The 16,089-nt window shown below is 39.3% G+C and overlaps 1 protein-coding gene across 2 annotated transcripts in view; it reads left to right on the top strand.

Moving 5' to 3' along the window:
• The window catches only part of LOC133218326 (cytochrome b5), a 52,041-nt gene extending 36,605 nt beyond the window's left edge, over positions 1–15,436 (top strand). Inside the window, exons 2-6 of one of the 2 annotated variants that reach the window (XM_061364675.1) lie at positions 1,136–1,265; positions 8,835–8,963; positions 10,589–10,618; positions 13,193–13,227; positions 14,321–15,436. In XM_061364675.1, coding sequence (XP_061220659.1) covers positions 1,136–1,265; positions 8,835–8,963; positions 10,589–10,618; positions 13,193–13,227; positions 14,321–14,399 — 403 coding nt within the window. In that variant the 3' untranslated portion in view covers positions 14,400–15,436. Of the gene's footprint in view, positions 1–1,069; positions 1,266–8,834; positions 8,964–10,588; positions 10,619–13,192; positions 13,228–14,320 lie in introns of those variants that run through there. The other variant, XM_061364674.1, reaches the window with a different exon arrangement.
• The last annotated feature ends 653 nt before the right edge of the window (positions 15,437–16,089 follow it).

The raw sequence follows: 16,089 nt of genomic DNA, 5'->3' as shown, positions 1-16,089 counted from the left end.
GGTAGAAAGTCTGCTCTTATGAAAAGCTAGGAATAAACACTGCACACCAGAAAAACCTGTTTTAATAGTTCTCCCCCTTCCAAACCCTAAAAACCTTTGGGGAAATTATCTTACCTGCACAGTGAAGACAGCAATAAATATTCTGTTTCCAAATTTTAGGAAGCCACCAGGTATTCACCTGAAGAGCAATTTTGCAAATCATTATCAAAAAATTATGAATTGGAAACATTTTTTGAGGAACAATGTCAAAGACAACTTTGTTGTTCTGATTTTACTTTGCTTTGCTTAACAGTATTACACATTAAACAGATCGACCTCCGTCATATCCTATAGAAAGCACAGTGTTTCATAACTGTAATTTAAAATAACATGTTTCCTTGTTGCTTACCCTTAAAGGAAAACACATTTCAAGGTGTTCAAGCAATAAGGAAAAATATTTATTTTTTTAAAATGCCAGACAAAACTATCACTTCATCAGAAAATTCCAAAAGCTACATCTAAAGGGAATGGACCATTTTAAACAAATGAGAAAACAATCTCGCGCATTTGCGAACATGGAAGAGAAAGGCTGGGTCCTCAGCTTTCATAATGTTTAAAAGAATCCTAAATGGCCAACTGGGGATTTTATGACAAAGGTATTATAAAGCGCGTGCTGCAATACTCCAGTAATCCACTTGCTGCTTGAGGCCAGCTCCCCTGTTGGAAACACACATACAGTTAACTCAGCTCAAGTTAAACCACCCCACACAGAACCGCCCGTCCCGCCAAGTGGTGGGTGTAGAAAGAAGGGCCAGGAGTTCGATCCCCCGCCACAGCCTGACAGACGCCGGCGAACGCGACACGTGACCGGCGTCTGGTCACATGGAGAGAACCGCGCAAGCTCGCAGCAGCGAGCGTGGTGAGTGAGGAGAGCAGACACGAGGCCGCCGGCCCACCCCTCCCAGGTCCCGCCCACCGCGCTCACCAGCCGCCTGCCTTCTTTGAATGGCGGTTGTCTCCGCCAATGAGAAGCCGGAAAGCGAGGGGACGGGCGGTGATAGGCTTGAAGTGGGGCTTAGGTCAGTGTGTGTCGGGGTATGGGCTTGTAGTCTGTTGGGGAGTCGGTATTGTGTGCAGCAGGGATGGTGGGCTCCAGCGAGGCCGGCAGCGAGCCGTGGCGGGGCAGGTACTACCGGCTGGAGGAGGTGCAGAAGCACAACAACAGCCAGAGTACCTGGATCATCCTGCACCACCGCATCTACGATGTCACTAAGTTTCTGGATGAGGTGGGTGCCCGGGGAGGGAGAAGGGGACCCTGGTGAGACGATGCCGGCTCGCCGGCTATCTCCCCGGTCTGTGGCCGGGGTTGCAGCCCGCTGGGGGCCTCTGGCGGCCTCCACTGAGGGGCGAGTGCAAGGCGGTCGCGGCTCGGTGGGGTGCTGCCGCCGGCTTGCCGCGGTGGTGCTGCTGAGACGATCGTGTGGCGGTCGCTGGCCTTGGGCTGGAGGGCGGCGGCGCCGGCAGCCGTTGGAGGCGCGCGAGGGAGGCCCTAACGGCGGGTTATGCTGCGGGCGCCCCAGGCTGGGGCAAGCAAAACCCGAGTGTGCCGGGCACGCTGTCCTCCCCTGCTAGTAACCTGTTGCTAGGAACTGCTCGCTCCCTTCGTCTGCCTTTAAACTGTCTGCCATGGTATAAACCACAGTACCCGGAGGCTTTGAGCCCTTGCTGGTGGCCCAGAGCACTCGGCGTGGGTATGCGATCAGACTAGTACGGTGGTCGGGTGGAATGCCTTTGGTTGGTTGGTTTGTTCCCCTCTTCTGGTTAACGATTGATGTTTTTTTATCACTTGCTGATGGTGAACAACTGATGTAAACACTGATAGTCATGGTTAACAAAGAGGTATTTTAGTTCTTCGTCTGAAACATTCTTCACTGGAGATTCAGAAATGCAGCTACTGAGCAAGTAGTGGTAGCTAAGTTTTCTCTCACTCCCATTATACCCCCTCTGCAAAGGTCTAGCATCTGGTTAAGCATTACTGTAGATTTACAGTGATTTCTTTGAGGGTGCAGTTTAGATTTGTAGAGACATGACAGAATTCAAACCTAAGTAGCCCTGCAGCCTCATCTTGTTTTTTTTGTGGTTATAAACTTAAAATTCCAAGCCTAAATTGAGAATTTTAGAAATAAAAGGTTGACAAGCCTTTTTTAAAAGGCAGTGTTGGCACAGATAGTATGTCACTCTTCAGCTGTGTGTCAGCACAATTTGGCTTTTCAGCGAGGCAGTATTGTGAAATTTATCTGTTAACTCTTCCTTGATTATTTTTCATCTAGCTCTGTCCCAGGTCTGATTTATCCTTTAGTTATGGAAATGTTTGTTTGATTATGCAGGAAAGACCAAATTAATTATAGATTGCCTAGAGGAGAATACAGTTTTTCATATGACCTGAAAATTGAAGTACCTGTTTTTGAAAACTATTAGTTTTGGTTGATACATAACTGTGTAAGCATTTCCAGATTAGTTGTGGGAGAGGATGATCTCACACACACACACAACTTTAAGCTGAACACAACACAAGGGGAAAAAAAAAAAGCCTCACACTTGACAAAATCCAGCAGAACATTATAAGCTTTTGGATATAAGTAGCTGCACAAGAAAGCTGACAGCCTCTTCCTTCAGTACATGTGATGAAATTGGTTGTTATTAAGAGGCATTAACTACCAGATTTCACCAAGAAAATCTTCATTGCAGCTTTCAGGATGATGTTACTAATTCAGCAGCCTATCAAAAGAATTCAGCTTGCCTGTAAGCAGTTGAGTAGTTGTGTTTTTGACAACTGTGGGATGTCTGATGCACTTTGGGTCGACCTTTTTTTTTTCTTGTTCTAAAGAGCTTTCAATAGAATATGGCTGTGTTTGGAGCTGAAATTCCTGAGTCATATTCTGAGACAATAAATGAGGTTAGAAGACAATTTTCAACAAAGTATTTAAATGAAGTTACATTCTTAAGGAAAGCTGTTTGATACTGTCACGTTTCTTGTGTTGGTGACTTTTGGTATGGAACACTTAGAATAAAATACTACATAGGCCACTTTTTTACTACTTTTTTTTTTTTTAAATATATGCTTTTGATACCTGGTTAATTTTTCAAGTGATGTGCTAATTCTTTTAACACCATGAAGATGCCCTGAGGCATTTGCCTGTGATAGATGAGGAGAAATTGGAGCTAGCCTCTTGCTGGTTTGTTCCAGACTACTGTAAATATTTCTCAGTGAAGTAAGAATTACATTAGCTGTTTCAACAGCATTATTGATTAAACTTGGTTTTGCTTCTTGCAGCTCCTTGTAGGAGTATAAAAGCTTAAAATATTTCAAGAATTAAATGTAGGCTACTAAGACAAGTCTAGTAGTAGTAAAGAGGATGCTCTGCTAAAGCATCACTTCAGGCCTCCTCTTCCAAGTATTAAGTAAGTAAAAGTATCAGTTGACTAAGGAGTGAATAACTGGGGACAGAAGGTTACTTCCCTGGTCCAGTTTCTTAATTCAGCAAGCAGTCTCTCCAGCCACTGCATTAACAATGGAAATGTTTTCTTACTGGTTATGAAGTTGAAAAAATTTACAGTGCTTCACTGTTGAAGACACTCTGAATGCTCTCATGTCTAGTAACTGAAAGTATGCTGCAGCTTTGCTCCACTACAATGCTGTCATGGAGCTGTTGTCTGTTTAGAAAGCTTATAGATGTTTAGGAAAGCTTGGTTGGTTCTTGGGAGCCATCAGCCTCTGAGCATTTCTTTGAAGCTGGCTAGTAAGTGGACTGGGGGCAGTGATGTGTGTTTTGGGAGTGGTAAGGCTGAAGAGGAGTGGAGGCATCACATAGTGTGACCATGTTGCCTTGGTTTCCTGAGGACAAGGCTTATAAAAAAAGTCTTTTGAAATACATATGAAGTGCTGGAGAAGGAAAGGATTATGTATTTTGATGCCTTATTTTAGGGATTACTGAAGATGAAGATTCCAGCAACTGCTTTTTTTTATGTGTGTATTTTTTTAAATGGCAGATCTTGGCAAAGTTTATAACTTGAATATATATCTCTGAATTTTCTTTGGTTATCAAAGTATGCTCTCTAGAAGAGGAAATCAAGAGACCTTGGCTTTTGCAGTTCAGTATCTGAAAGCTCTTGGTATGAAGTACTATTCTTGAAAACAGAAACTTGTATATCAGCTTTTTCAGTCAAAGGGTGTTGGACTTGTATTACAGAAAAGTTGTGAAACTTTTCCATAGTTTCAGCTTCTATGTCATTTAAAGGAAAATTCATGTTTAATCACAGCAGGATCTCTATGGCTATATCTGTATTGCTGATAAATGCATATATGATTAATACTGCTGAGCATTACCAACATACTTTAATTATTAAATGTCAATCAATGGATTAATGAAGTAATCCTACTAGTCAAACTTTGACATCTAATGAGCTAAATAAGAGTAACTGGGTCTGTAAAAATAAGACTCTTGATCTGCTTCCCATCGTGGTGAGAGTCTTCCCTATGGCTTTTGTGGGAACTTGGTTGAATTCCGTAAATAAGGCAAAGAAGCTAACAAGAATAGAAACATGTATCTGAGAGAAATCCTTTGTTCTAGAAACTGTGGTATGTGCCTTAAATTGATGTAATGCAGACTTGTTATTTCAGTTGTTGGTGGACTCAAAATCCAGCAAAAACATTAATGGCTATGAAAATGGATTTTCAGAAAGTATGAACTTGAGCTTTCACAGTACTGTTCATAAACAGAATGGGCAGCTCCCACAAAGTCTGTTTAGTCATGCTGCTCAAACTGCAGAAAAGCAAATATTATTTTACTGTCAGAACGAAAAATGTTCTGTCCCCTATGTGCCAAAAACTTGCATTCATTCAGTACAATGGTATTGTGCAGGAGTAATGACGTCAGTTTAAACATGGAAGGTACTAAAAGCTTGCAGTGAAGGGTGCTGATACTAGCACATTTTGAGGTCTGTCAATGTATCTTGTGAGTTTTTATTGCAGAACCTTGCAGTTTAAGAATTAAAACTAGTGTTGTCACTTCCCTAAGTTCTGATTAAGCTTGTGGGTGAATTTGCAAATGCTGTGGAAAAATAGCACTTAGCACTCTTTTACACTAGGCACTGCAAGCTATAATTGGAAGTGGGGAAATGGGCACCCAGTTATAGGGCATTTCTTCTGTAGTTTATCTAAAACCTTAATGTTGGTTTTCAAAAATACACTTGTAAAAAGATCCTGGCTTTTAAAATTTTACATGAATACAGAATTTCTATCCTATAACTTAATTACAAGATAGAAATAATTTGGGGAACTCACTTAAGGCCACTTTCATGCAGTCTGGAAACAAACAGGGTTATTCTGTCTGTCTTGCACAATAATGCTGAGGTTATCCTGGTGTTCCTGGCTCTGTTGCTGCCCCTCTCTGCTTCTCATTTGCTGTAGTGCAGAAAACAAAACTTGAATTTACAGGGCTGCCACTGATAAAGGCCATTGCTAATCTCACTGAAAGTTAAAGTGGACCCTCATATGGGAAGGGGGAGGGGCTAAGAATTGTGCATTAGAGCAGTTATGAGTTAAGGTAGTTATACTTTAATAGAGTCTTGAACTATGGTACTGAAAAAGTTTCATGACTGTAGTGCGAGGGGGAAGAGGTGACAGGTGTTCAGGGTGAAGTAATTATGGACTTCTGACCTAGATGAGGGCAGCAAGTTTAACTGCTCATGTGCCTTATCTAACTTTCTAATGTGTTGCTGTTAAGAATTGGTCTATGCTATGTACTAGTGCTGGCTCTGTACAGATACGTTATGCGTGTCACTTAAATATCTATGTTGCTTTATTGGGAGTATCCTAGGAATGAGCCGGACTAGCTTAATTTATCAGCATAAGCTTTCTTGCTTCCTTTGACCCACTATTTTACCTGCAAAACACTTCAGTTATTTGTATCAGCAGGATTTCAGTTTAGAAGTCACTGTCTGTTTAGTTTAACAGGCTCTTCAGTTCCAGGGGCTGTCCAGAGGCTCCTCATTAAAGTAGAAATTCTGGTAGCAATCCTTGTTCACCAGGCAAAAGTGTGAACAAATACCCTGTATAAGCATAGAATCATAGCTTTAAAGTACTTTTTCAGAGTACTTTTATGTGTGTCTAGTAGGTTACTAGGTTACTAGTGTCATCAGCAATATAGCTGAAGAATTCTATGTCTGATTAACTTAGTCTTGGTGATGTGAGTGGAAAAATACTATCTGTTGTCCAGCTGTTGTGGCAGAGGTCAGGCAGCTTGTCCCCTTCTGCTGCTGTGTACTGGCTGCTGAGAGGGTTCGTCACAGTCACTGTGGTGACACTAATATTGTGGTTTCATAGACAGAGGGGATCAGTTACTAGTTAGACCAAAAACTAATTCTACAGAGAAAAGCTAAGTGCCTCAGTGAAGTTGCCCATATAGCTACATGATTTCTTCGTAGTGGCACAACATAAGGATTTGTGAACAAAATAATATATAGTCATTCTGTTAGTCAGCAACCTGCAGGTTGAAGTACTCTGTGGAATAGTTTCAGTGTAGATGGTGTTATACTGGGAGATATCAACTTAGTTTGCTGGTGAATTGTTGGGGGTAACTAGTGTAAACCATGTAGTATTGACAAGTTGCTGGAGTAACTAGTGTTTTATCTAGTTCTGCAAGTAGGGTTTGGTTTCACTGCAGTTCATGTATGTGAGCCTATGCGCTACTTATGCAACTAGTGCCTTATGGGTAGTTTAACTTTGGTGCCTTCTGCTTGTTGATGTCTTAAGTATGTTTTTTAAGGAATTTTGCCTTTTTCTGCTGAAGATACTACATATATTTTTGTGTGTGTGTTTTGGAGAGTGGAATCCTTTAGCATGATATTCAAAACAAAACAAAACAAAAACAACAAAAAAACCCTAAGCCCCAAACCTCACATTACTGCAGGTATTCTTTAAAGTCCTAATTGTAGCATTATCTGTGACAGCCTGTTAAACTGAAGTTCAGTTTCTTAAATGTGTTGCATGCTTCAAGGCACAGAACTTGAGTGATCCCTCAACTTTTGTCTAGTCCTTTACCTGAATACTTATCAGAATGGATTCAAGGGCAGGGATTTTAGTGAGCATGCCATATTTACACATCTGCTTGCATAATCTTTACTCTGCATGCACTCTTCTAACCTTTATTTGGCTCAGCTGTTGTGCCTAGTCTCTTTATCAGTTGCTTAATCTTGCTTTTGCTTAGTCATGGTAGGGATCCCTTACCATTCTTGCTGTTGTATCTCCGCTTTTTAGAGTGTTACATAGGAGTGGGGTTTTTTGTTTTGCTGGGTGGGTTTTTTGTGTGTGGTAGGGTTTAAGGCAACTTCAACTATTAAAATAAATGTCTGCCTTTAATGCAAAGATTTGAGTTTTCGAGTTGCGGTACTACTGGAAACTGGTAGTAATAGTGCCTTCCTGATCTCTATAAAGAAATCTTGTTTATGTTGGAAGAGAAGTATTGATAGGAGATTAATGTGGCAAATGTTAAGTAAATTCTAACCTGAATTGTCTAGACTATCAGGAATGTTTATGCCATTTCTTTAACCTACTGCTGTAGCATAGACTCTCTGTTCAGTGATGCTTCAGGCAAGATGACCCTAAATAGTAGAAATTTTGCCTATTTTAATCATTTCAGACACTGTAGTCAGAAGCATCAGAACCAGAATTGTTGCTCTGAAGCCTTATTTGCAGTGTCACTGGTCAAGTATTAGAACTTACTTCATGGTTGCTTTATTCCAAGGCAGTAGTACTAAAGTGTATTCAACTTGCTTACCTTATCATTCCTGGTGTTTATGTAGCAGTTTCCTTCTTAAAAGTTGAGTAGTGAATTTTTATGGCATGTTATGGATCTGTTAGATGAATGAGTAACTTGATGCTGAAAAAATGCACTGAACTAGAAGATACGATAGATTTTGCAGTATGTACAGAGTTATTTGTTGGCTGGAAATGTGGAACTGCCAGCAGTATTGAGGTGCATGCTGGGGAAGAATAAAAGTCAGTAGAGAGCAGGGATTTAGGTTAAGGGAATGATGATGGTTTTGAGATATTAGGAAATACTGGGAGATGGTTTCTGTACATCTTGAGGGTTTTATCAGCAGAGGAATTCTGAGCTACCATAGTCTGTTAAAACCAAATTGCTATTCTAGTCTGTTGTATGAGCTTTCAGTTGTGCTTAAACAGTTCTGGAGTAGCTGACTTACTAGGTAATCACACAGTTTCCTTTGGAAAGAACCCTGTAAGGTTATCTAGTCCAAAGCCTAGCTCAAACTAGGATTAACTTGAAGGTCAGGATCCTTAGTGCCTTGTGTAGGCAACCCCAAAGGATGGAGGTTGTGTTTTCCCTTGCTAACTTGTTTCAGTGCTTGATTGCTCTTATGAGTAACTTTTTTAATGTCAACCTGGAATGTTCTTGCTGCAATTTATACCTTTTTTGCCTTTTATCCTTTGGCTGTATGTGTGGCATTTTTTGTATAAAAAATACACATTTCCTGCAGAAGCGAGAATACAGTAGTTGAGCTGTGAAAAGACTGAATCCAATGATGTTCTAAATGCTTTAGTTGCTGTGGGTAATGCCTTTTACTATTTTGTGCTGGTGGAGTAGAAACTTTCTTGGATTTGGCTTCAGAGAGTACATAAGCCTCTCTGAGTTACTGGAGAGCTTTGTTTACACTAAGAAGTCTAGCAGCTGATTTTGCAAGGATATTTTACTAATTTTTAGAAATTAAGAAATTTAATTTTTTAAATGTGGAATGGTTTTCAGTAACAAGTTCAAATGCATTAAAAATTGCAGCACCCAGGTGGTGAAGAGGTCCTCAGGGAGCAAGCTGGGGGAGATGCTACCGAGAACTTTGAAGATGTTGGCCATTCCTCAGATGCAAGGGCAATGTCAGAAACCTTTATTGTTGGGGAGCTTCACCCGGTGAGTATCTGAGAGTACTGTTACTTGCTCTTTACTGTAGTAGTTTTGTGTCTAGTTACTTCTCTAGTAATTTACTTAAGAATAAAAAACCACTGGTTGTGGATGGACCTGGACTGGAGATAGGTTCCCCCAGTATGAAGGTATTTGATTAGTGTAGCATAAGGATGGTCACATCTAAAATTTTGCTGCTTTGAAATATTTTACAGCATAATTCTTGAATAAACTAAATATGGAATGATGCCATTTCTGATGTATTCTGTAAGCTATATAATGAGACTCTCTAACCCCTGAAGGTGATAAGTCAGAATGTCTAGACCTTTTCTTATGTCAAGATGTAGTGATTACTAAGAGCTGATTTTGTCATGGTAAACATATATGCCAGGCCTCCATCTGGATCTAAAAGTACCTATGAAGAGCTAGGATTGTATGTTTAGAAAACGACTATTGTATTGTACTTTTAGTTTGATGCGCTCTCTTTCTGGCTCCCTAATTTTGACCTCTCAGTGTTCCCTACTTGTAGTTGTAAGAGTTGTTTATGATTAGTTCCAACTGGATCATTTGTCACTTCCTCTTTTCTGTACTGTCCTTACCATTTCCTGTATTTCTAACAAGCACCTTTAAACTGTGTCAAGTTGTTAAGGATTTACATTTAGATACAGAGCTGCTACCTTGGCTTCCTTCAGATAGGCCTTACTTAATCTCTACTGCATCTTAATAATTGAAAACCACTTGTTACAGGTTTAGGCTGCTAATGTGCCCATCTGTTCTACTTTATTGCCCATTCCTGCCTCTTCTCTTTCCCTCTTCTGTTTTGTTTATGTTCTGTCTTGTGTTCAAGTAAATATCACTGTCTTGAACAGTATGTTTCACAGTAATATTCCTGATCATGTGTCTCTTAGGTCATCTCTTGATAAATGTTAGTAATGCATCTTCCCTTAATATGAAATAACTCTACTCTGCACATTTGCAGCCTTACTGGCTTGTTACTTAGTTCAGGTAGCAGTTGATGCCGGTAAAGTTGTTCTTAACCTGGCTACCAGTTAATTTCTTCCTCGTTTAACAGGTGCCTATTTTTATTTAATGTGAAACCAAAAGATAGTTTAATGCATAATTACTGCACTGTTAAGATTATATACTGTTGGGTGTTTTGTAATGAATGTGACTTTTAAATAAAACTTCATGAGTTTATGAAAGATCCATTGAATTTAGGACCATTGCACAGGATGTTGGACAAAACTAGTTACATGACTTTGCCCGATAATACAAGTTAAACTAGGCAGAAGCAAGCTAATACAATTGAGATCAGCTCATAAACTAAGGTTATGTGTACTGTTTAGAGAAAAAAAAATGCAAAGGCATTTTTTGCAAGGGCAGAAGGAATAACAAAATTTGTTGGAGATGTGAGTTTCACTTCTTTATTGCATACTGGGAAGTATTATTTTAAGCAAGTGATCCTGTTTGTGATAGCTCAGAATCATACACTGACATCTGCTCTTTTGTAATCCTGTTTCATAGGTAAAAATAGGTGCACATTAACAGAATAAATTGCAAACTGGATTTAGTGACTTTTTTATTTTTAATACTTTGGGGTTTTGTCTTAATGTTTGTTGCTTGTTTTCCTGCAGGACGATAGAGGGAAGCTTCAGAAACGACCAGTAAGTGTTTCCTGAAATGCCACATTTTTTCTTTTAGGCATTGGGTATAGTGTCTGTAAATGGTATACCCCTGGAGGCAAAAATAAATTAGTTTGGTTTAAATGTAATGTTTGAAATCCATAATTTCTTAAACCTGTTAATATGGCTTCAAATTACTCTTCCTGTTAGCTGTTCTTTTCTTATTTGTGTGGTTTGAACCAAGAGGTTACTAAGTGTGAAGGTATTACACTCTAGTAAAAAGGTGAATCTAGAATCACCAAATGGTTTTCTAGTATTCAGTTAAAGAAAAAAATGAGTTTATAGACAGAATGGATTAAACTAAGTGGTGTTTTTTTTTTTTTTTAGAGGGAATGTGATGCTTAATAACATATTGGTAACACTAATAGAGAGAATGTAAAGGCATTTGACTGCTGCGTTATAATCAGTTAATTTGCAATTTATATCCTTTTCAAGGTGAAAATACTGTTTCCTTCCTGACTGTTTCAGTAGATTTTACTGTGTTCTGTCAGTGCAATATTGCACTTGTTTTCTATTTTTTTTCCTATCTTTAATAGAATAAAGTTGTGTTGGCACTCAACTATAGACCTAATAAAATACAGATGTCTTTTAAAGGAGCAAGTGCTTCGGGGATTAATTTGTACAGTTCCTGCTGCTGTGTGGATAGAGTGTTTGCTCGGGGCTGGCAGAACAGCAGCAGTCCAATTAGGAAATAATTGAATATTATTTTTAGGTGAAGTGCAGTAGGAATAGGATCTTACCATTGTTAAGTATTACTGGAAGATCTTAAAAGTGACTGCTTTTTTTAAAAGTAATAAGCTAAAGGGATGGAAACAAAAAATACACTGAAATGTTTGCTATAGCAATTATTAATTTTATTAAGGACTGCAACTAATCTACAAATAAGAATAAGAAATGGAGTGGTAACTGGAATTCAGTGGGGTTTTTTTCCCCACCAAGAATAACATCTGCTATTTGGATTCCTTTTGAAATTCAGGGCAGCTTATGCTTAAGATGTAAGAATACCAATGATAAACACAGCTGAGAAATTGACTGCCCAATGCAAGTTGTAGTGTACAATCCCTTGATTAAGCTCACGGGAACTTACTAAACTGAAGTAATTAGAATGTTAGTTTGGCCAGAGCATGGTGGCCATCAGGGAGTTAAGATCCAAGTGACTTCTTACCACACTCCTGTTTGGCTTATTCACTTGTTTAATGCTGGTCATAGTTATCTACACTGCATGTATGTTTTCCATCATTCCAGAAGGAAGCTGGAGCACTTTCTTTCAGCAGGATGTGTGGGTGTAGTTGATAAGGTAGTTTCACTTTGCACTGTTCTCTGGGGGGCAATGTGACAGGTTCAGCTCTGTGCCTTGGCTTTCTAGAAGCAGTAAAAAGGCCTTGTGCTTTAAAATGTCCTCATCCTTGCACTGTATTTAAAGTACCCTCAGTGTACATGTCCAGTGTGGTAGTGTTTAAAAACAAGTTTTGATGAGTTGTGCTGTATTTTTCTTACGATCTTGGTGAAGGGGGAGCCATCCCCTGGCCCTGGCTGTGACAGGTTGTTTTATGAGGTGTTAGCCTTGATAGTGTGGATACAAGCTGTTCCATGCTGTTTGGCTTTGGGGTTAGTTTTTCATGGAGACATTCACAACACCAGTATAGATGTAATCATTGTGTCCTACTCTTAAACATGGTTACATCTAAACATGTGATGATTTGGGTGCTTCCAAAAGTAGTCTGTTTGAACCCATTAAAGGGTGTTGGTAATCTTGCTCTTCCCGAATATTTGCAGTCCATTTATACTGGAGCAACTAATTTGTCAGTGATGGAAATTGAAGTACAGTTTGAATGCTTGGATCTTACAAATGCACTAGGGCCATGTGCAGTTACTAAAATTCGAAGTAGTAAGTTTTCATAGAAATTGTGCACATGTACCTAACTGGGATTTGATCTTGTAGCACTTTTCCTGTGGAAACTGAACAAGGAGTCCAAATCAGTATCAGGAACAGCTATAATTTGACTGATGCTTAAGCTATCTGAAGCACTGCACTAAAACACTGAGTTTAATAAGCCTCATGCATGTAAATTAGTAGCTTTTTTCATGTAAGTTTGATAAAGGAAATGTTTGTGTATTAGTTCAGAATGTTTTCAATTAGATTTTAGACAAGTAAGGGATCTTTTAGGCAGTTAGAACTTTTCGTAAGTTAGGCTTTTCATAACCTTAGGCTGAAGCTGGCTTCATGAAAACTTAGAACAAAATTCTTTGTGGCGAATTTTATTTTTTTTTTTTTTTGTTCTTTTAATAACACTTGATGCAGTGTTGATACAGAAACTGCTGCTAGCTGGTTTCTAAGACAACAGTCTGTTACGGGAGTTCTGAGAAAATGCTTTCCAAATGCAATGCATGGAGCTGGTTTTAAATTAATCGCACTTGATGAGTGTCCTGTTTTCAGCATGGTACTTAGTTGCAGGCTAGGCTTAAACCCTGAAAACAAGTCTTGAAAAACTGAGGGGGTAGTGATGATGGAGTGGGATGTCTCCCTGATATATCTTTTTATGCTTTACTTTCCAGGAACCTCTTATTACCACTGTTCAGTCCAGTTCCAGGTATAGTATGACACCTGATGTCAAACTTGAAGTTCCTCGTGATTATGTTTCTGAAGCTTAGAAAGCCGAATAGCTGCTGTCTGCTGGAAGCTTAGATGTCAGAGAGTGGTGCATGAACATTTTTGTTTTACATGAAGTCCAAGTTGGCATCTGTGTACCACTTTACAAGCATGTTGGCTTACTAGCTAGATTTTTTTTTCTCATTTTAATAGGTGTCAGCATCTACCAAATGGTTTATGTCTCACAAGCTTTCATTTCCGGGGACTGCCAGGTGAATAGAAGACATTTAGATTGGATATAAGGAGGAAATTCTTTCCTGTTAGGATGGTGAGGCACTGGAATAGGTTGCCCAAGGAGGTTGTGAATGCTCCATCCCTGGCAGTGTTCAAGGCCACGTTGGACGAGGCCTTGGGTGATACGGTTTAGAGCGAGGTGTCCCTGCCCATGGCAGGGGGGTTGGAACTTGATGATCTTAAGGTCCTTTCCAACCCTAACTATTCTATGATTCTATGATTTTATGATTTGGTGACATGCCTGACTTTTTTTACTGACATGGGTGCCTTACTTGCAATACTTGTAGCAAATCTTACATCTAGGGGAAATAAGAGGATTATGCCTGTAAGAAGGAAAGTCTGTCAGAACTGGGGTTGGGGAAGAGCACTTTGAAACACCACTGAATCAAACTTTATGAAGTTGTATCCTGCTGACAATTGCTTTTGCTGAAATGTCAGAGGACTGTTCCATGCCTCTGGAAGTGTCACATGATATGCTGCTTGAATGGCTTTTGAATGAATGATACTCTGGGCAGCATGCCATGATTTAAATGTTGCTTACTTACTAGAGTTTTACTCTAGTAAGCAAACTTCTTGTAAGCTCCAGTATGAGGCCTTAACAGTACAAGATTTTTTTTTTTACTTGGCTAGAGTGTTAGTGGCCAGCCAGGTATTTTGCTGCCCTACCTTTGAAGTACTTGGTGGTGTGGGGAGGAAGGACTTCTGTAAGCAATGATATTTTTTGTTAGACATGTTTGTTTGTTTGTTTTGTCTTGCTGGTTGTCACTTCCTAAACTGCTGTTTCAAAAACATCCTTCTAGTTCATGGTCCAACTGGGTGATCCCGGCAATAGCAGCAATCATCGTGGCCCTGATGTATCGTTCCTACATGTCAGAGTAAGCGCCTTACTAAGAGCTAATGCAAGAAGAGACTGAGCTGGGAGAGGACATAAGCAATCCTAATCCAATATTTTTCCAGATAAAAGCCTGATGTCTGAAGAAAAAAAAAATCCACTTTTTCAGAAAACTGAACCATTCTTGTCTGCTGTGCACTTTTCCTAATGTTGCCTTCTTATTTGCTATTCTGAAGTGATAAAAAGGCAGCATTTCTCTTTTTATATAACAATTGTACTCCCTAATGAATTACTTGATAACTGTATTATTTTCTGTATTAGAATATTGTTCTGTATGTAACACTGATCATGGTTATTTCTCTTTAGTCTGTAATGGGGTCCATAGGACCCCCCTTTACATATAAGTTTTACAGCTTTAAATAACTACCAAAACTTTGTACAGGTATTTTTGTCCATGTACACAACTTAACTTAAAAAACCATGTTGTTGTCTTAAATGTAGTATGTTTGAATGAAATGCTAATTAAACATAATGGAAAAAGCTGAGTGGAGTAGTGGGTCTTAGTAGGTCCCAACTGCTTACAGGCACCTATCAGGCTATAATGAGCTGACTTTTTTTCTTTCCTCTTGACATCTGCTCTTCCAGTTGTTGTAGGTACTCTACTAGCAAACTGTTCTGTTTGACTCCTATTTAAAAAAATCCCAGTGAAATATGAACCCCAATGTTTGGCATAATTGTGTCTGTCTCGGTTTTGTGAAAAGTAGCTCTCTTGCAAAAAAAAGTCAGAAAAATGTAACTGCTACTAAATAATACTGTTCCTGCCAAGCACTCAGGTGACTCTGGAATCTGTTCTGGAACTTTTAGGCTTTTTATAAGATCTTCAGCTTTGTCATGTGCATTGTGATGGGGGAAAAACTGATAATGTGGAATCTGTTTCTGACTGTTCTGTGATGTACTCCTTGGTGCTTTACTATGAAGAGATTACTATTTTCACTGCTAAGTACAAGATAACTGAAAGTATGCATTTTGTGGTGAATGTTTTTAGTCATATGTGAATGATTATGAATAAAAGTTTAATTGCTTACTTTTGCTGGCTGAAATAAGTTCACTGAAAATGTTTCTGAAGGCCTTGTCAGGATGCTTTCACATACTGAGACACTTCTTGGAATACGTGTTTGATGGTGCAAGCTAAGAGTCAAAGTATGTCCTTTATGCAGAGGAGTTGCATGTGAAAAGTGGGAAAGTTTGTTATGGAGCAGTTAGCCTAGATAAGCACTTTCATCAGTGTGACCTCAGCACTAGCTAGTGACTTAGTGGTTTGGTTGTGCAAGCTCTTGCCTCCCTGACATTCAGAAGGACTTAAAACACTATTCCAAGGACTGCTTCTTGGCAACACCACAGAAGATGCAGCATGGAGATTAGGCCCTGTATCAAGTCAAATCAAATTGAAAGATAGTACATTATAAACATGAACTTAAAAAAAAAATAGAAAAATGAGAGAGGGGAAGTGCTGTGACTTCAGGAGGCTGTCTTATGCATATGTAGGAATATATCAATACAGGAATCCTTTAAGGATTCCTTTTGTGGTAATTCCTTTACTGTTATAGCAAGTAAGGGTATCTCATACCTTCGACTGTGAAAGTGTTCAATATCTCTCAGTCTTGTGTTCATGTGTTCTGTCAGACTTGGTTTATACTTAGGGTAAAGCCCATCAACTTTACCTTGAAACTTTTAACT

The sequence above is a fragment of the Neopsephotus bourkii genome, unplaced genomic scaffold (assembly GCF_033783945.1).
Source record: "Neopsephotus bourkii isolate Nb327-2 ecotype Australia unplaced genomic scaffold, CSIRO-AGI_Nbou_v1 NB_1248, whole genome shotgun sequence".
NCBI classification, from domain to species: Eukaryota; Metazoa; Chordata; class Aves; order Psittaciformes; family Psittacidae; genus Neopsephotus; species Neopsephotus bourkii.
The sequence above is the reverse complement of the archived record's forward strand: the minus strand, read 5'-3'. Positions and strand labels throughout refer to the sequence as shown.